Source organism: Tripterygium wilfordii, chromosome 7 (genome assembly GCF_013401445.1).
Source record: "Tripterygium wilfordii isolate XIE 37 chromosome 7, ASM1340144v1, whole genome shotgun sequence".
In the NCBI taxonomy this organism is placed as follows: domain Eukaryota; kingdom Viridiplantae; phylum Streptophyta; class Magnoliopsida; order Celastrales; family Celastraceae; genus Tripterygium; species Tripterygium wilfordii.
The window spans coordinates 1844846-1864631 of record NC_052238.1 but is presented as its reverse complement, the minus strand read 5'-3'; the positions used below and the strand labels follow the sequence as shown (position 1 = coordinate 1864631).

Below are 19786 nucleotides of genomic sequence, written 5' to 3'. Positions count from 1 at the left end.
TTCATCAAGCTTGCAGCTGTGATCCAGTTTCTACAAAATGCATGAACCGCAGAAACAGAGGGACTAAGGTCTGAAATGGATCAACATTAGAAGAACAAAAGGGGTCTCTAAATTATGTTGCAAAAGTAGAACAAAAGAAAATGCATTTTATACAGTTTTGTGTAGGAACAAAAATGACAGTACAACTCTTTACGTATCATACTGCATTCTTTACGTATCATACTGCATTGTCACTATTCTGATTGCACCGACAAAATTTACCTACAGGTCCATTTTTCACAAAACGGAATCGTAGCACAACAAACACCAGAATACGATACCCGATTGCCATAACAAACAAAATCAACAAGTTCTTCCACTTTGAGTTAATGTCGGAAGAGATGTCATACGCACTACGGAGAGCCTGATATCCGGATATTGTCCTTACCTGTCCAACTGCAAAGGAAGTCCCTAGATACTCATTCTCCAAGAGTCCCTACAAGAGATAAAAGAGGAAACAAAAATTGCATTCAGCAGTAAGTGAAAGTCAATCATTCAAAACATATGCCAGTTGGTTCCAAGGTCTCATCAGAACTTGCAGGGAAGAAAAGATACAAGAGTATCTACCAAGAGTAGTTAATTCATATTTTTCCTTGTGTTTGGGGCCAAATGATATAATATAACCAGTATCTAGTAGACTGTAAACACCATCGTAAACTTTCTGTGTTCTCAAACAGATATCATTGACCTCAAACCCAACTAACAGAGCTAGTCGCAAGTGGTGGACACTTACTTGGATGGAGTAAGTGTGGAAAGCAATATAGGATACAGGATACGTCCACACTGGGCCAGGCAAAGCATTTCGAATCCTAAAATAACCAGCAGAGAGCATCATTACCACCTGAAATGCCATATGTTGTTAAGAACATTAGATCGAAAACACATTGTCAAAATTCAACTTAGGAAGCTTGTAATCAATCACGATAAGTCAGAAAATATTGCGCTAGACTGTATTATTGATTCCATTTCATCAAAAAGAGTTTACTCACATGTATGGAAACCAATGTCAAGACACTCCAAAATATATCTTGCCATAGAGAAGTAACAACCAGCATTAGTCCTTCATTTACCAAGAGGCAGACAAAGAAATTCAAAACGAGGTACATCAACAAGCTGAACTCATCTGTCAACCCAATAAGGAAATAGAAGACAAGACTTGATGAAATGGAGATGAGAAACAAGAATGGGATGCTAGAAAGAAGTTGCCCCAGTAAAAAGACTAATGCTCCTGAATGCTGATTCGATTCTTCACTCGCGTATATCTGTAAGTTTGGAAAGTGGATAGACCATATCAATAATTTCTTTTGAATGCAGACCATATCAATAATAAGAAAGAAAATCAGAGCAAATAACGAAAACACTCAAAATTAACCAATTTCATTCAATTGGATAAGTAACTGGTATGTTAAAGAATGTGGTTTGCCGTCATTACTATCAGGTGCAGTGCTTTGCGTTTAAAATGATTGGCAGTATATACAAACCCAAAACATCTGAAACTCCAAACAATTGGGTGTAATGTGATATCAGTTGCATTGAACTAGACATAAACTAATTAAAGCATATCTGAATATGTTAAACAGTCCTAAATTCTTAATGCAATGAATGAAGGACTGCCCACCCTTTCTTTGAGAATGCCACTCACTTAATGAAGGGGTCTACTGGTTCAAATGGTCAGCTTGTCACCACCCTGCTCTTACATGCATGAGTTCATCTCAAATGTAAGACATGTTTACAAGAGATTTTTAAAAATACGATAAAATGCATTTATATATATAAACCACTTAAGCTATGCTGTATCTTATTCATGTGAATAATCTCTTGACAAATCTTCAATCTTCTTTAAGTTCAGCAACAGAAAATAAGGTTACCTTGATTTCTCTCGTAAGTGCAGGTACTCCAGCAATGCTGAGAAGCGAAGTGAATGATACAAATACAAACACTGCTGCAACTCTTGTCTGCAGTATAATATAAAGATATAAGAGAACCAGTGATATCATATATGAGTCTGATAAGTATTCCTGTTACATTCAAAAGATGCAGGGAAAGAAGGAACCAATAATACTTTCCAGGAATTAACCACATACACAGGTGCCGTGGGCGAGAAGCCCATAAAGCATGCAGAAATGCAAAAATAGTCTAGAGTACAGAGGACTACAGGTTAACATCAATTTCAACCTTCTCAAATTCAGTATCCTGCAGACAGGGACAGTATTATAAGAGTATACCAGTTTTCTAAAGCTAATTTCTTCTGCATCTTTGCCTCCTTTTCCAAGGCATTATATCAACATACAAAACATTATTCAACCTTTCAACAATAATCTTCCCCTACCCTACACATTATAAGCCGAAATAGTTCTAAAAGGGGGAGAAGATCAAATCAATATAGTGAATTATTGGTCAAATGGACATACCAGAATCACATAAATCTACAATGATAACTCTGGAAATTTCATTATGGTCAATGTGCTTTTTTCATTTTTACAAAACTCACCACAACCGAAGACAAAGAATGCTCCAAGCCGGAAAATACTGTGCCAATGCAGAGTGTGAGAAGCATAAAAAGAACAAGGCGAAGCCAGTAGTATTTCCACTCTCTTGACATAATTAATAATGATCGCCAAGTCAAAACTGCAACACGTGTAGCACTGCCAGCCTTTCCCTTGCTTTTCAAAAGAGGACCTTCCTGTAAAGTCAATGCATATGAAAATTGAATGAGGATTATAAAAGAAGCTAGGACTTCGGATACTAGATGAGTGCGGAAGTTTTCTACCAATGATTTAGCATCGCTAAAACCAGGAGTAAAGAAGAGTGTGATGAACCAATCTTGTGGAGCATTGAATTTTGACAGAACTAAATTCAATATAAAATATAAACTGGTGAAATTAAAAGAATCATGATTTTCTACATCTTGTCCACATCAGAAGAGGGGCAGAAACCAAGAAGCCACAAAGTGCCACTTGCAAGACAATGACAAAGAACATAGATAGAGCTATGCATATAATCAAACCTTTTCTGTGAGTCTCAGTATCATAGTTTCAACTGCTGCAGCATCTGCTGACGATTTATAGGTTGCTTCAAGAGTGCGTATTGCAACAGCTGTATCCATGTTGACCGATGAGAAATCCCCGTGATCATCCTGTTACAAGCAGTTAGGTGTCCAACAGAGTTCCAAGGAACAACAACAAGCTAAAACTGATCAATTGTGCAGTTAGGCCAGCACATGCAATAGTATAACTACATGAAGTGAACAAATACCTGCCAATTTTTGCACATTGCAATTATCCTGTCAAAATCCGTATTTATTGCGCGTAAGAAGTGATCAGAAGGGCTTTGCATGATTGGACACGGAAATCCAGCATTTGAGAAGTGCTTCATTTCATCATCACCATCACCATCATCACGAACAATAAAATGCTTGTTAGTAATTCCACTAGTTGCTTGGAAGAAAGAAAGAGTTTTTGGGGTCTTTTGCCTCACCCATTTCAAGCTTTCTTTTCTTCCTTTACATATGAGTAGTTAAACACCACCAAAAAAGTGTCTTACCAAGATCTTATTGCATTATATAACCCTATCAGATAGGTTCACTGAAAGGAAAGGGTAAAAAAGAATTACGCACAGTATTAACTACCTGCAAGCAAGCCAATGTTTCTCCAAAGAATAAGGTATTTCCATTTGAAAGCAGACAGATGCGGTCAAAGAGCCCAAATACTTCTGTGCTGCTCTGGTAGATAGTAAAGATAAGAGTGCACCCAGTGCTAGCAAGTTTCTTCAGAGTAACCATCATCAAGAGTGCAGAAACACTGACAAGAAGAGAAAAACCCATATTCAGCTAAAACAGGGTACTAAAGAAAATATATGCAAACATAGAGCAAAAGATTATGGCAGTGAAGAGACTGAATGTCAGGGGTTCAAGTCCCCATTCCTCCTCCCTGCCCACTTAGGAACCTAACATACTCCCTAGCTTCCCCCAAACCCACCACCCATCCACACCAAAGGTGGGTGGGGGGGAACCCATGTAGGGCTGGCAGCAAGTCATGAAAAAATTTCTTAGCATCATTTATTAATCAGGTTGAGTAGAACACCTGTCAAGGTGATAAAGAGGCTCATCAATAAACAAGATATGCGGCCTCATCACAAGTTCCCGAGCAATGCTGACACGTCTTCTCTCACCATTGGGAAGCCCCTTCATATGACAATGCCCACCTATCAGTTTGTTTGCATAAGCACTTAAAGACATAGCGCAGATGGCATCCTCTACTACACTCTTCTTCTGACAGAAGAAACCAGGAAGTTGAAGGAGCGCAGAGTAGTAGAGGAACTCTCGCACAGTGAGGGATCCAATAAAAGTAGTTTCTCTCTCAACATATCCCTGAAAATTGAGGTGGAAATCAAGTGAAACCCAATCAAAATGAAAGATAGGCAGATAGCAATGCCTTTCAGGTACATTGATGCTTGCAATATTAGAATTATGTTGACTGTAGTCAATAAAAAATGACTTATTTCAAGGACAATCCCTCCAAGACCTAAATCTGCTCGCAAGTACAAACAAATCCCAAAGACATATACTCATATAGGTTCAAGTTAATGTGATCAGATAATTGTCTATTGAGACAGAATACCAACAGAGAAATGGTGTTATACTCAAATTATGCTCGGAAAGCTATCACAAGAGAACCAGGACATTTGAATTATAAACTGAAATTACTTGAACATATAACATGGCATAAGGCAACATATAACATGGCATTAGGCAAGCAACAATATGTAGAACTTACATATGACCCATAAGGCATCCGTGATTTTGCCCCATTCACGAAAACATCACCATATACTTTGGCTGAATGATGTAATCTACCTGAAGTGGGCATAAAATCACTTTAGTAACAGTGTCAATGATATTTTAGTTTGCATATTAAACTGCTCTATTGGTAATCATACAATAAGCATGCCAAGAGGAAAACCTGCAATAGCTCTTAGTAGTGTGGATTTCCCCGATTTGGCAGGACCCATGATTACCGTCATTGTCCCCGGCAATGCATAACCATTAGAGCTTTTCACAACCTTATCGGAGTACTTTCTTTTGCCCTTTATTGTAATCGTCAAGTCTTTCCATACAACCGAAGCCCCCATGATCTTTCTTGCCACAACAGCACCCTCTGGTAAGGGTGGTGATGGGAAGGATCCACTATTGAACTTTGAGAGAGATGGGGATGCCGGCATGGTCGCAACATTGACAGAGTCAACCCCTTCCTCCACCCTTACATCAGCATCAGTATCTTCCCACTCTGGTGAATCCTCAAATGATATCGGTTGTCTTAGAGAACCAGGTTTCCGCAAGTAGAAAAAGTTACTTGAGGGCACCCTGCTAGTGGGACTACTAGCAGATGAAGAAGATGACCTATAATTGTCTGACTGAGATTGTATTTCCTCCATCATCTACTCCCAACTTCGAAACCTTAAATTGTTAAGATAGAATATTCCAAGTTAAAACCCAAATATAAAATATTATGCAAATCCGATTATAGCAGAGATCAGATAAACATATTATGTACTCTTCCTAAGCTAAACCACAGCCCATCATCTAAGAAAAAAAGACTTTAGCCTACAGCAGAGGCAGATCATTTTATAAGAAAAGACAAGAAAATGAGTAGAAAATTAAGAGCTGGTATTTAACTACTACCTTGTTACATGCTAAGCACTGAATAACTCGTTGGCGAAACCAAGATACAACGAATTAAAAAAAGAGGCGAATATACTTTAGACGAATTCGAGAAATAAAAGGTTTAGGGAATTAGAAATTGAAAACCTCCTATTAAAACATGTCAAACAGAACAGCAGTGGTTAATATTATTATAACAGAAATATATGGAATTCAGAGAGAGAAAACATGCAGTGGCTTTTAGGAAATAAGACACTGATTTTTTTTGTTTCTTTCCCTAGGACTTCAGGGTTGAACAGAAATTAATTTTGTTGAAGAGTTTAACTTCATTCCTTTCTTTCTGCTACATGTAGAAGACCATTAAAGATAAAAAGAACGAGAAGAAATAGAAACGAGCATCAAAAGTAAAAAAATTCCAAATATAGCTATTTTTGAAACAAAATTCACAATCGCTCCACAACATTCTTCATTTAAACAACCAGCAAACATCATACAATAAGACAAAACAGTAGTTGCATTAACTAATTACCCTTTCTGGGACTCATATTTCGCAAATCCTCTTGAGCACTAATAACAGTATAAGTGTATAACACTCCACATATCAAGTTCTAAATCAAAAGTCTAACAAATTTATCATCAATCTCAATTTGATTCCAAAAGAATACAAAAACTTCAGTTGAAACTTTACCTAACACCTCCATATATACCTACTCCAGCATAAGTTTCTCCATCCGTTAACCTAAAAAATGAACTAATAGAAATACAAAACTCCACATTTCCTTTCCCATTTTTTTTTCTTTTCTGATGAACTACACAGAAAGCTAACCCAATAAGCTTCCAGGAGCTTTAAGAACTTGCTTCAGAAGCAATGAATACAATACGAGAAAGCTAGATAGAAAAGTTCGAGGGACAAACCTGGATCTGAGCAGCAGAGCTCAGACAGTGACGGAGAGTGAATGTGAAAGGAGTGAAGCCAGTGAAGAAAGTGCAAGTGAGAGAGAGAAACCCGATAGACGGAGCGTTTTAACATTATTAATGAAATCATGTAAGTGGATAACTTGACCCGAAGAGTCCGGGTTTCTGTGTGCTTTTTCTTTTTCCTCTTCTTTTGTCTTTTCCTTTCTTCCCAAACCCAATACGTTATGGTTTCCTAAGACGAGTGTAATGATTTCGGTGCCACCGCAGCGTTTTGAACTAGATGGGACATAATAATCGAAGCATGCCCTTATGGTTTTATCCCTCGGGATAAGGGATGCCCAAAAGACACCTGTTAAGATATCATATTATATTATATAATATGTGATAAACACTTTTTCACCTAAATTTTTAAACTTTAAAATACATGTTTTTTTTTTTTTTCAGATTTCAGATGATGCACAATAAGCAAAGCATGCCCTTTGGTTTTATCAATTGAGATAACGAGTGCCCAGGAGCACTTGTTAAGGATTTACTATAACATATCATATTATGTAATGTGTGAATAACACTTTCCCATGTGAATTCTTAAACTTAAAATATATGTCTTTTTTAAGATTTCAATACATTTTTTTTTTATTCTTATCTAGTGTCATAAAGAAACTCATCATTTTCGTAATCAATATTGCGAAAAAAATAGTGGGTTTTGGTATCATTAGGTTTGATCATAAAATTATATGTATCTTGATCTCGAAGTTTGTAGGAGTAATTCATCATTCATAAGTGGACCATAGTCAATGATATGCAGCTTAAAAAAAAATACAAAAGTTTCATCAGTTGTGATGATCATGAATCCATGACAAATTTTCAATATGAGATTTGATCGTTTTCTTTATTTTTATTGACAATGTTCTTTATTTTTTATTCTTTTGCTTTAAGAACTAAAGCAATGGGCATCAAAATGTAAGAAATCGTTAAATACAATACTAAAACTACACTATTAACTCATAACAGTAACTAATCTAACCGATATGCTGGTATTTTGTGTTGAATTGATCTGCTAATGCTCCTGGGTCTAAAATACCCTCTGGGACTCATGTGGGCTCACCCAATGTTGTGGACCTTTTGATGGGCCATACCCACTACATAAAAACTAGTGGAGGGCATATAATGGACTTGGATTCAGTACTGCTGGCCATTTATCGAACTTGTCGGCCCAAGGCAAATCGTCGGACTCGTGAGTACGCATCGAGAATCCCCATATAGAGAAAGCCAGACAGGATGAGATGTTCAATACAATATTGAATAATAATAATTATCATCCGAAACTGTACATACAAATAAATTCATACAACTCTCTGGGAAACTAAGGAAAAAGAGGACAAAACGATCGCAGAGTAATGTTGGAATGTGATCTGAAGCCATATATCATCATGGTTTCTTTGGATGCATATCAGAACATGATACCACACCCAGCGGCTCATAGTTAACGTATCTGCTGGGAGCTGATGTGCGCCTAAACCCTTTAGGCAAGCAGCTCTTGGCGTCCCTGGCTTGAAAAACTGGTTGCCTGTGATCCAAGTGAGGCTTCATTTTCACGTACTTTCCAGACTCTGAACCCAATGTTGTCCTTATTGTACTAGGAACACTGGAAGGTATACTGCGTGCTGCGGCAGTCATATCCGATGCACACTGCAGCAGGAGAAGAAAGACATAAAGACTTGCAGCAGACATTTTGAGCTTAATTTCTCTAGTGTTTAATTTCCTTTGTCAAGAGGTATTATATATGGGTTTTAATGTAGGAGCTCGCCAGCTAGGGTTGTGAAGAAGGATCTTAAATAAGCCCGTGAGTAGCTGAAGAAAGGCAGAGAAGGCCTAGCTCATCAGTTACTTAATTTGTTGTTGTGGGGAAGTGGTGGTGGTGAGGTGGGTTGTCACCTTTTTTTGAATTTTGACAATGGAAGATGTGATAATGCTCGTGAGTTTCTGTCCTTGCAATTATTTTGCTCCAAATATTTGTGTCTAATTAATAAAAGTCGTTTTCTATTTTTTTTATATGGTTAAGATTTCATTAGGATTTGTTTTGAATTTCTCAGTTCTTTTCAATTTGTCATGCCTTGGAAAAATCGATTATATTTATATGTCATCATCTCTGCTCTGCAGCAGAGGATATTTATTGCCGTCAATTTATTACATGCAAAATATATATATATATATATCAAGGTAAAATATAGTAATAAATATTGTACACGCTCTGTTCATATATATATATATATATATATTTGTTCTCCGATTTCGAAAGTCGGCGCGGCCACTAAACTCCCACTGACTGTCAAACTATAATGCATTCAATTTAACTGGTTATAGACTTGGAATGCCTATGCCTTTACAGTTTGCAAGCATTTTATGGCCAAGTGCGCTGTGTCTGAGGGGAACTTTGAAAAGTCAACTCCTATCACATTTTACCGAGCCAACTGCAAGTTCGCTATAAGTCCACGTGGGACTAGTGGTTGGGAGGGGATCTACATTTGCTTCTGGCTATTTTTTGTTTCCCTTTGAAGTTTGAACCTGTCTTTCACAATGAGACTTGTTCATCTATGACACATCCCAACAGTTGGTTCTTTGACTTAGGGGAATGACTCAGCATGTTTGGGAAAGATATCTACTGGATTCAATTCAAACAAGCAGCTTCAGCGGGCCGAACCCATATAGGCAGTTCATGGGTTTTCCCTCAGAGCACTACATCCCCGGGCCCATTATCTGCTGCACGACACTAGTCACGGAGATATTTATTGATGAATGGCAATGCTAGCCTGTGAGAAGAGAAATATCAGGCTTTGGAAACCATTCATCCAGCAAAACAAAAACATACATATCTTCACATGTTTGGATGAGTTCAGGCCACACAGAAACTTCAGTTTTATGATCTTTAAGTACTGTCCCCAGAGTTTACTATGCATATGTTTTAACATTGTATGCGTATGTTTTAACATTGTCGCGGGAGTTTACTATGTAGATGTTTTAACATTGTCCCCAAGTTTACTATGCAGATGTTTTAACATTGTCTCCGGAGTTTATTATGCAGAGTGGGCCGACTCTTGGGTGAGTTTTTCGTCACAAAAAAAAAAAAAAAGCATCAGACAACTAGAAACTTCTCTAATAACAGAATCTATTAATGGATAACTTGAGGCCAGATAGAACCTCACACATGCATTGGGATCTACTTCTATGATTCCTGAACCTCATAATCCATATGGATTAAGATTTTGATGCATCTAAGCATCCAAACAGAAGGGTTATGGTAAAACAAACAAAACGATTACATATACCGATAGACACCCTCCTCTTTATTGGATTGAGTGAGATGCATTTTTCTCGAAACTAAACATGTGCTGGTGTGGAAGTAGGTGGTGTGGGAGCAGAAGCAACCCGCTTGCCTCGCTCAGAGCGGCTGTTTTCTGCAAATTTGAGGCTGTGCTGATGCATTCCCTTCTGCTTTTCTGCTTCAGTCCATTCTGCAGTGTAATAATACTCCTCAGTATATTTAACAACATCCTTTGAGGGTGGAAGGAACATGCTCCCCCACTGTGGAAAGTGAACCACTGTCACAGGAAGTGTACAAGCAATAATCATGACTCCCATCCAGGACAGACCAGCTGCAGTGGAGAATCTTGAAGTTGAAAAGAAGATTAACTGGGTAAGGCCTGATCCAAAGTTCCCACCTGCACCAGTCAAGCCTGATATGATGCCTAAAGATCGCCTTGATATAAATGGAATGATTCCAAATGTTGCACCACATGCTGCTTGAGCTCCTATGGAGAAGAGAATCATTGCCAAAATAGCTATTGGAAGAGAATTGGCACGTCCCAGCCAGATACAGAATGCTCCTCCAAGTGTTTGGAGAATCCACAGCACCCATAGTCTGCCTCTCATGCCATAGTATCTGGCTGCATAATCAGATGCAAATCCACCAAATGGACGAGCCACCAGGTTGGCCATTCCAAAGGTAGCAGCAATTATTCCAGCAGTGTGGATCTTGAGGTTGAACCTGTTGGTCACATCACATACATACATATGAGTCAGAATTTATCTTCGATCTGTAGCACAGCCTAATTGTAGCGTTGCGGAAAGGTTGTTTCCAGGAATAACTACTGAACATGAAAGTAGTGAATCACCTGTCATAGAAATACTCAGCTGCAACGTTATCTGTGGACAACTCAACACCCATGGAGTAGCCATAAAGAAGGACAAAGACCCATGTTCTGTAGTTTGTGACTGCATACCATAGCACCTGCATATTCACATCAACTCAAGTTAGACTTCCTTAATGCGGCTTGAAAGAGAAGAATCTTCAACACATATATGTTGAGAAAACTAACCTTGGAGAATTTGTCTTTGGCAACCTCTCCCTTCTTCTGAAGTGCACTGAGATTTCCATCAGGCAAGTCTTGGCCTAGGGTTAAGACCACGATACCCATAATAACATTGAGCCACCCAGGAATGAAAAATGCAATCCTCCATGCGGTAAATGGAGTGGAGCCGCATCTTCTAATAACTTCATAAACTAAAGGCATTATGAGTTGTGTTGCTCCTCCACCCATGTTACCCCACCCAGCTGCAGTTCCATTGACAAGACCAATGATCTTGCTGTTGAACATGGTGCTCATCCAGTACTGGCATGACACGAACGTAGCGAGGGAGAATCCGATCATGAATCGAACTGCTATATATCCTCCTGCAGATGATATAAACGACATGCAGAAGACAGTAGGAGCAGAAAGCATGATGAGGAAAGCACATCCATATCTAGGCCCCAATAGGTCACAAATTGCACCCATTGCAAGCCTAGAGAATATGCTCCCAGAAACAGAAGCAACCCCAGCATTACCAATGTCTTGTTTGGTCAAATTGAGGTTGTCCCTAATGATGGGAACAAGTGGGGCAGCTGCAAAGGTGGACACAAAGCAAGTGAAGAAAGATATCCAAGAAAGATGGAAAGTCCTCATGTGAGGATTAGCAAATGAGAAAATCTTGAACACTTTTGCCTTGTGTTCAGAATCAACAGGCAAATCGAATTTCGCAGTCGTATCGGTTGGGACCATTGGTGAGGCTACTGAGAAGGCAAAGGTTTGTTCTCTGCCTGTCACTCCATGCATGGAGCTTCCTGGGGATCCCTCAATGTCACCCATCTTTGTTTTTTCAGCTCTCTTGTAGTTTAATGAGAAAGTGTCGTTTGGAGTGTGATGGGAATACGAATTATATGGACTTTGAGTTATGCAATGCAAAGGAGGTAATGTGATGGTATTTATATAGGTCTAACCGTTGACATTTTCCAACCTGTGAAGGTCCCATGGAAATCCCCAATGGGTAAGGAAATTAAAATAAGCAGGCAGTATATACATCGCGCCGCATCTAAATAAAACAAGAAAAAAAAAAAAAAAAGTCTCATCATATATCTCAAAGGATCATGTTGACACTAGTAACCCAAGTGACCTCTGTTATAATAAATATCATATATCAGCAACTTTATACCTTACTGAGCTTGCTGACATAAAAAGGGTAAATTCTCTCTAAGCTTCACTGATAGATAACTTGTTGATATATTGCTGACTAATTTAATTTGATATAAAGGTTGGTTGGATCACATATATCTTATATTCTTTGGTATGTTCCAGTAGGGGCAACACCTTAACTTAATCATGCAGGGTTTAAGAATAAAATTCTAAATACATATTCTCAATTTGTTCTTGTTTAGCTGTTATGACTGTAAAAAGTAAAACTGGTGAGCATTTGTTTCTGGAGGGGTTTTAGTTATTTTTATATGTTTACCAAGTTGACATCTTGCATTCAATTAGATGATCTGCATAATCCAGCATTAGCCGTCTCTGATAAGTGGTGCAATAGTATAAATATGTAATAGTGTTCTGCACTTCCAGGTATCTCGTCTCTTGCGGATTTGTTTTCTATTTTTGGCAAATTCAACTGTATTAAAATCCACTTCGGCTCTTCCCAAAACAACTCTGTCATAGTGTATCTGCTATTTCAAAAGGCCATTATTTGAGTTGCTAAACTCGTAATGGCCCACAATCTCTTACTAATTTCTTCAGTCAAACAATACATCTTGAGTTGTTAACACATAATTGGGATGCAGTTTTCTTACATCCTGCTCGTTGCCTGGTCGGTCTGATAGAGACACAAATCATATGATAAAGCCCAATCCTACCCTTTCACAAGCTGTGAGAGTTTTTTTTGGTTTATTATTTTCATGACACTTTGGAGTTAGGACAAGATGACTTGGTTTATAGATGTGAATTGCTGGAAATGACTCAAGAGGCAAGTGTACCTTTCTCTTTTTTTTTTTATAAGTAACAATGACACCATACAAGTTTGTTATTTGAATATCCAATATAAACCTAAACTCATACACTCGAACCGTCAAATCCACGAGTCATAATGATTGTTGGAAAGTCCAGACTGATGTATTTTTGTTGCAAGCAATGTTGTCTCAGTAATCTGTACGCCAACATGAAAAACAAACTAGCATGTAGAACTCAAATCAATCAAGGAAATTTGGTTTCAGTGTAGTCTGAAGCAATTCATTCTGGATCCATATGGGAATGAGGATTCCTGTATCAGATATCAGGATTCTATTACTTCACTTTCCTTTCAGGATACTACCTACTCTGAAGAGTATAGGAATGAATATCAGATGGCTTTATAAGACGACAAGTTGAAGCACATACCATATAGCACACATTAGTTCGAAAGAATATGGATGAAAAATCTTCTACATGTATACTGAATTTACCCCCAAGAAACAACTGATAAGTCAAGTTGGGAGAGTACGGTAAACCTAATCTCCACCTGCTGCAGAAGCTTGAAAGGTAAGGAATGATTTGTGCACCTAACATGGCATTCAAATAGTTTGAATCTAATTAGATGGTGATAAGGACAAATGAGCCAGTCCTAATGAAGGTTTACTCAATCCGCTCGCTAACTACTGGCACTCCCTCCTCTTGGAACTGGTTTGTATAGTACAACAGTGACATACTTCGAGCGGAAGCGATGAGTGAAGCCAAGAGCCACTACTGATCGCGGGGTCTCACGATTTTCAATGTAAAGATGGTTGAGGATCACATTTTGTGGTGACGGAAGAGCTCCCACAGTATCTCTACTTGCTGGATAACTAAGCAAGGTGCGCTGCAGATGTGGAGGGACAATAGGCGGGTCCCGTGCCTCATCTTCATCTCTGGGGTACACATTGTTGTAACTGGAATCAGGTGATTTTGGAACTTCAAATCCCACGACAGTGGCTTCATCCTGTAGAGGTACAAAATGTTTCAAGACCCCATTTTCGAGGTTATAAACCCAAAATATTAATCAGATTCATGCTTACATGATCTTTGCCAAACTGGTTGCTCATGTTGAAGAAATGCGGCTAACAGTGAAAATTCATGAAGTTTCAGTTGACGAGCCTGAAAATAAGGCAATTACTTGCATAAGAATTCCAAAATACATGGCAAAATGCAAAAAGTACTTATCAAAAAACCAATGCAAAAAAGTACATGCAGAAAGAATAGCAAAATCTACATAAAAAAACAGTGCATTCTCACATTCATGCTCGTAGAGGTTTGGCACAAGGCATATCCCGGCCTTTTACATAAACCTAATCCTCCTGTTTGCGGTGTATGAGTCATTGGTAAAGGAAAGATTCAAATTCAAGTCGAGTACATCCCGCTCATCATCAAAACTTAGTTCGTTAAAAATATAATCAAGCAAGGTCGGTCATCCCGTTCAAAAATCTCTTCTATGTTTCCCATACTAACCAACAATTCGTTGCAGGCAGTTAAATACCATCATATCACAATTTAGAAGAACACATGGAACTTAAATATCCCCCTTAAGGAATGCAACAACACAGCAAGATTATATTAAAACCAGCTTGCCTTTCCTACCCTTGAAAGACAGTGCTATATAAGGAAGAAATGGTATAAAAGCCATTAAATGGACATGTTCAAACATCTGTCACTTTACGTGAGAGTTTTCCATGAATGAAAAGATAGTAGACTAATCTTCAAAGTTCAAATATGTTTCATTATCTACCTGATGATTGCATTGAATTTAAGAGGGAATAACAATTAAAGTCCAATTTTATTTACAGAATTATAACGATTAATATCTGCAACTCTTACCCAAATACCAGTAGATTGAGAAATGAGTAGTATTTAATACAAATGTGCGAATAGGCTGTCAGCGACCATTCCACATGGCAATATGGCATCACATTTTTTTCTTTATATAGTACGCGTATGCACAATGAGATATCCAATAAAACCGAAAGCATTATCGATTGGTAAGGCTGTCCTGAGACTTTTCAACTAAAACGTTTGCACTGATAGTCCAACATGCAACAAAAGCCCTCTGCCTTAGATCAAACAACTATCTGATCAAATTGAATATTTTTCTCCAAAATAGTCAAACTTTCAAATTGAACAAGATCATGGTTTATTCTGGAGCTCTTGTGGCCCAGTCACAGACAACTCCTTACACTTTCACAAGGTGCAAACTTCGATTCTCCCTCCCTCAAAAAATTAAGAATTAACTCCATGAATAATCAAAAAAAAAAAATGAAGTTCATGCTTAACTGCATTGTGCTAGACATAACAAAATCGAAAAAATAGAACAAATACTGCAATGCTCAAGTTCTGCAATGCACAGGTATAAGCACCAAGAGAAAAGCTCAAGCTCTGAGCATAGTATATGAACCAATGAAGAGAACCACTACTTAATTTCTCCGCAAACGAAAGAGTAAAAGGGGAAAAGCGGATAAGAATTTCTCACAAAACCAATCCAAATATACATTACTCCCGAACTCATGCAATCTGTCAAAAGAATGAAACACGCAAAGGACAAAAAATTAACTTCGAATTTCGAGAGACTGACCTGAATCGACCAAGGTTTTAGCCTCTCGGCTATCAATCAACAGCAATGCTGCCCTTCTTTTAAAACGAATTCAATCTTCGAATTTCGACAGACCCAAAGATTATCTGGAGAAATCACGCAAACCCAGGTTAAATTAAGTGCAGTTCATCAGAAAAAAAGATAAGTACCCATTACCCAACAATCCACTCCCGATAAAAGGTGAATTCGGTAATTTTTTGTAGCACAAAAAAAATCTTGAATTGTACAAGTAGCTCCAACTGAGAGGACGCGTGAAAAGTCATTGACAAGAGACCCTAAAAATTAAAAAGAAAACAACTCACCTGAGACGGAAGAAAGAAGAAAAAACAAGGGCCTCTTAGTCTAGGAGAATCCGCCAAAAGCACCAGACATGAAAATAGGCTATGAAATGAGTAATAATGTTAATGTGGAAGACGACTGGTCGAATCCAGAAAATTAAAAAAGAAATAAAACCCTAAAAATAGTAATAATAAGGCTAAAAGGAGGGAATTTAGGAAGTGTCAAGCCCAACAATACAAAAAGGAGGCCCAATCAAACCTGAGGCCCAAAGATATGACACTAAAGGAGGGAATTCAATTTAGGAAGAGAATAGCCCAACAATACAAAAAGGAGGCCCAATAAAACTTCAGCCCAAATATATGAAACTAAAAGGAGGGAACATAGGAAGTGGAACTCAACCCCAACAATACAAAAAAGAGGCCCAATAAAAACAAACCCAAATAAATGAAATTAATCTGTCGTTAAGGGGTCCGGATACAAAAACACAGGGACGGTCACACAGCTGCGATTAACCGCGAGTCTGAATATATTATAGTGTGGATCTGTGCAATGCATGTCCTATCACTAGTATAATACTACAATAAGGCATCTAAGCATCTTAGGGATGGATACCTTGTACAGATTCCAATCTGGTCAATCAGTTTAAAAAGGAAGTGAGGAACTCTCCTTTTTTTTTAGCTTTTAGAAAGTAAGTTTGATTAATGAATTGATTAATTTTCGAAATTAAGTATATAATGTAAAGAATATCAATATCAAAATTCACGACAACCGCTGGATTTCATCACCGCCGAACAAATTGTGGCCGTTGATTTAGTCATCATCCCCAGATAGACTCACTGCACCTCCCCATATATATATATATATATTATTATACATATACTTATTAAAAGAATAATGTTTATATTAAGTACTATATATTATTTAAGGATCCATCATCCATTGGACGTGTAAAACAAATCTAGTTCCAGCCTTGCATTGGAAAGGAAATTAATAAATTATACATAAAAAAATTTAAAATATATATACTGTAGGAAGTATATATAATTCTGAAAGGCCCATGCTTGATCATGTACTAGGATGTTTTACTAGGTTGTAATAGCAATATTCAATAATATAACAAAGCACATATCTAGGTAGTTAGCCCCACCCAAATAAAGTTAACACAACCGGAAGGGAAAAAAAAAAGAAAAGAAAGGAAAGAGTAGCATTGTTTAATGTGGTTCACCATGTGGAATAGTTTCAGTGGTCATGTGTATTTATACATATATCTATGTACTATATTGTTTTGCGAGGAAGAGCTAGCAATTCAAGATTGGCATGTGATTCGAACATCACTTGTGAGACTGCAATTAAGCTGGCGAGGGTTGTGGCCTCGCATAGCATGATTAAAGATGGGCATGTGATTCAAACATAACTTGTGAGACTGCAATTAAGCTTGTTAGATATCTCCACATCAGCGATATTATCCGTTTTATATTTACCGATTCCTATGAATACATTGGATGCATATAATTTTATTCTTTCTGTCTGGGCCACGAGATTTGATACCTAGATCCAAAGAGAAAGTCTTTTTAATAATAAAAAAAAGTGAGACTTCTCTTATAAATTTTGGTTTTTTATTTATTAATTTAAATACCACTAAAAATATGTTTCTTATCAGAATTAAATTTTTGGTACACATATGTTTAACCTAGTCAATTATCAATCGAACGACCTCTCGTTGAATATAAATTTCATTGTTAAAAGATCACACGGTGAGATATTAAATTTGGATCACATGAAATGCAGGTTCACTTCATATGCCAACACACATGAATACAAAATACCGAAACAAAGACTCCTTTGCTTGCATCACTAGAATGGGCACACAAATCTTATTTGGCATTTTATTAACGTAAACCTCGTTTTGGGCGAGTCCACGTTGCAACACACCAAAAATGAAAGAGTTTAGTTTGACCAATAAAATATCACTAGTTGTATGTCCGCGCTTCGCGCGACACATATTTTGATTGGAAAATAAAGATGTGTAATCGACCTCCAAAAGGCCCAGGCTAGTGACCCAACTTAAAAAAAGGGATTGTTAATTAGACAATTAGGCCTCACATATATTCTACACTTCCTTCATACATCGTTGTAACAGGAACTAAAAGATAATACAGCTTATAGTTCATTCAAAAATGAAGATAAAGCCACTGGGTTCAGTGGTTCACTACTAATTATTCGTAAAGTTGCAATCCTATCCTATCCTTTTTCCTTTTTAGAGTCAAATATAACAATCAATTTCGAATCATGCAAAAAGGACATAATTTTCAGTGGGGGAGAGGGTTTATGTGGGACCACTCACGCGCGCTTATCAGTGACCCCACTCAGCAGTCACCACCTGTTACTTTTTTGTTTCCAACAGACACTCCGTCGATGACACGGACTTCTCTTTGGCCGCAACACGACAAAAGTGTCATTGTAGCAGCGCAAATAGTATACACCCACTGACCTTGCCCAACCCCTCCTCACGTGGCTACTACTCTCCTCTATCACAAACATGCCACGTGCTTCCCATGTGACTCCCCCCGTTCCTCCCGTCCGGCACCAACCACATGTCGCTCTTATTCTTTTTCCTTCCCAGTTCCCATCCCACTCTTTTCTTTTCTTTTTTTCTCCAATCCACATATAATATAGTTTGATTTAATCTCTAATATATTTTCACTTGCTTCTAAAAAAATATTATATAAATAATTTAAAATTAATATCCTCAATTTAAAACCCGTCATATTCCAAACCACTTTTTTTTTTCCCAAACGGAGAACAAGCAAATAGAACTGAACAGAAAAAAATAAAAAAAGATCTGCAAAGCCACATCAGATTGTACGGACATGGGCCATTCTTCTTCATCGTCTTCAGGTGGAAACTTGATGGGATGGGAAGGAATCTGTGACTGAATATTTTCAGCGTTTTAATTATTATTTTATTTGTCATGATTCATGTTACTATGATCCACCAACTTAGTAACTGATCGTGCAATAACTATTAAATAATTCCGAATTTGGATAAGGCGCAATTATATTGTTGGAGACCCACGATCGCTGCTGCTGCGCTAATTACAACGGACCTTTTTTTTTCCCCATTCTATAATGAAGATGTTAGATGTATCGATCATGTATGAGGACACTGTCCCTACAATTTCTTTGGATACATGCAGCCGTGTCGATCGTCCTACATGCACCCCATGCAAAGCCGTTTGGAAATAATAGTGAGAGATTGAATTAGTCATATGTTTGTTCTGTAAATTTAAAAATGGCCAAAAGGAAGAGAGTTGAAATTGGAATAATTAAGCAGGACGGATGGTAGGTCTGTGACTGTGAGGACTGAGCTAGGTAGGAGTCGAATAGCTGATAGAGAGAGCAAAATACAAAGTAAGACAGGGAGGTGAGCAAGTTATGGTCGGAAGGCATTGAAGACAACAAACTCTCTGACGGCACATCAAAAGAGAGAGTCCTATGCACAGCACAGAGTTTAAACCTCCAAACTTGACACATCCCATTCCATGTGGCATCCCCTCCATCACGTGCTCAACTTACTCACACACTCTCTCTCTCTCTCTCTCTCCTATCTGTCAAATTTTAATCTAAAGAAATTTCAAACTTTGACCCTAAACAGCATCGGACGGCCTGGATTTCCGTAAATATATGACTAGATAGCAAATACAACCTGGGACCTGGGTGTTCTGGTCAAGTAATGTACGCGTGGTGACTGGTGGGTAATATTAAGCATTAACTAACTAAAGAAAAATGAAAATATGTAGTAATAAATATAAATTAGGGTTTTGAGGGCGATGTGCAACTGCTAAAATACCATCTTCTTATATATATATACAGCTAGGCAGCAGCCAATCACAGCACAAAAACCCTGACCCCTCCCCCTGTATATAACTATCAA

At 37.8% G+C, this 19786-nt stretch overlaps 3 protein-coding genes across 4 annotated transcripts; all 3 read right to left on the bottom strand.

Moving 5' to 3' along the window:
* Window positions 1-86: 86 nt before the first annotated feature.
* Window positions 87-6744, bottom strand: LOC120002381 (ABC transporter G family member 3). 2 transcript variants are annotated; one of them, XM_038851125.1, is made up of 12 exons: window positions 6614-6744; window positions 5001-5494; window positions 4815-4894; window positions 4122-4408; window positions 3668-3839; window positions 3295-3408; window positions 3047-3175; window positions 2531-2722; window positions 1908-1994; window positions 1029-1301; window positions 773-880; window positions 87-475 (listed from the first exon to the last, which is right to left on the bottom strand). In XM_038851125.1, the coding sequence occupies exons 2-12, from the start codon at window positions 5473-5475 to the stop codon at window positions 218-220; spliced, it is 2175 nt and encodes a 724-aa protein (XP_038707053.1). In that variant the 5' UTR covers window positions 5476-5494; window positions 6614-6744; the 3' UTR covers window positions 87-217. The 2 variants fall into 2 exon arrangements, with proteins under 2 accessions (XP_038707053.1, XP_038707054.1); XM_038851126.1 differs by having other exon boundaries at window positions 310-475; window positions 773-848; window positions 1089-1301.
* Window positions 6745-9765: 3021 nt separating this feature from the next.
* Window positions 9766-11863, bottom strand: LOC120001867 (high-affinity nitrate transporter 2.1-like). The gene is made up of 3 exons (XM_038850367.1): window positions 10993-11863; window positions 10789-10904; window positions 9766-10661 (listed from the first exon to the last, which is right to left on the bottom strand). The coding sequence occupies exons 1-3, from the start codon at window positions 11800-11802 to the stop codon at window positions 9995-9997; spliced, it is 1593 nt and encodes a 530-aa protein (XP_038706295.1). The 5' UTR covers window positions 11803-11863; the 3' UTR covers window positions 9766-9994.
* Window positions 11864-13304: 1441 nt separating this feature from the next.
* Window positions 13305-16006, bottom strand: LOC120001613 (SNF1-related protein kinase regulatory subunit beta-3-like). The gene is made up of 4 exons (XM_038850002.1): window positions 15877-16006; window positions 15557-15660; window positions 14010-14088; window positions 13305-13933 (listed from the first exon to the last, which is right to left on the bottom strand). Exons 3-4 carry the CDS (start codon window positions 14034-14036, stop codon window positions 13607-13609), a joined length of 354 nt encoding a protein of 117 aa, XP_038705930.1. The 5' UTR covers window positions 14037-14088; window positions 15557-15660; window positions 15877-16006; the 3' UTR covers window positions 13305-13606.
* Window positions 16007-19786: the final 3780 nt, after the last annotated feature.

Bases quoted from the DNA above. Each gene is read 5' to 3' on its own strand.
- LOC120002381 (XM_038851125.1), bottom strand. From the start codon at position 5,475: ATGATGGAGGAAATACAATCTCAGTCAGACAATTATAGGTCATCTTCT. The intron at 4,895-5,000 runs GTTTTCCTCTTG...TGCCCACTTCAG, and splicing joins ACTACTAAGAGCTATTGCAG to GTAGATTACATCATTCAGCC. The intron at 3,840-4,121 runs GTGTTCTACTCA...TCTTCTTGTCAG, and splicing joins CCTCTTTATCACCTTGACAG to TGTTTCTGCACTCTTGATGA.
- LOC120001867 (XM_038850367.1), bottom strand. From the start codon at position 11,802: ATGGGTGACATTGAGGGATCCCCAGGAAGCTCCATGCATGGAGTGACA. The intron at 10,905-10,992 runs GTTAGTTTTCTC...GTGAATATGCAG, and splicing joins CCAAAGACAAATTCTCCAAG to GTGCTATGGTATGCAGTCAC. The intron at 10,662-10,788 runs GTGATTCACTAC...TGTGACCAACAG, and splicing joins GCTGAGTATTTCTATGACAG to GTTCAACCTCAAGATCCACA.
- LOC120001613 (XM_038850002.1), bottom strand. From the start codon at position 14,036: ATGAGCAACCAGTTTGGCAAAGATCAT. The intron at 13,934-14,009 runs GTAAGCATGAAT...GTACCTCTACAG, and splicing joins ACCAGTTTGGCAAAGATCAT to GATGAAGCCACTGTCGTGGG.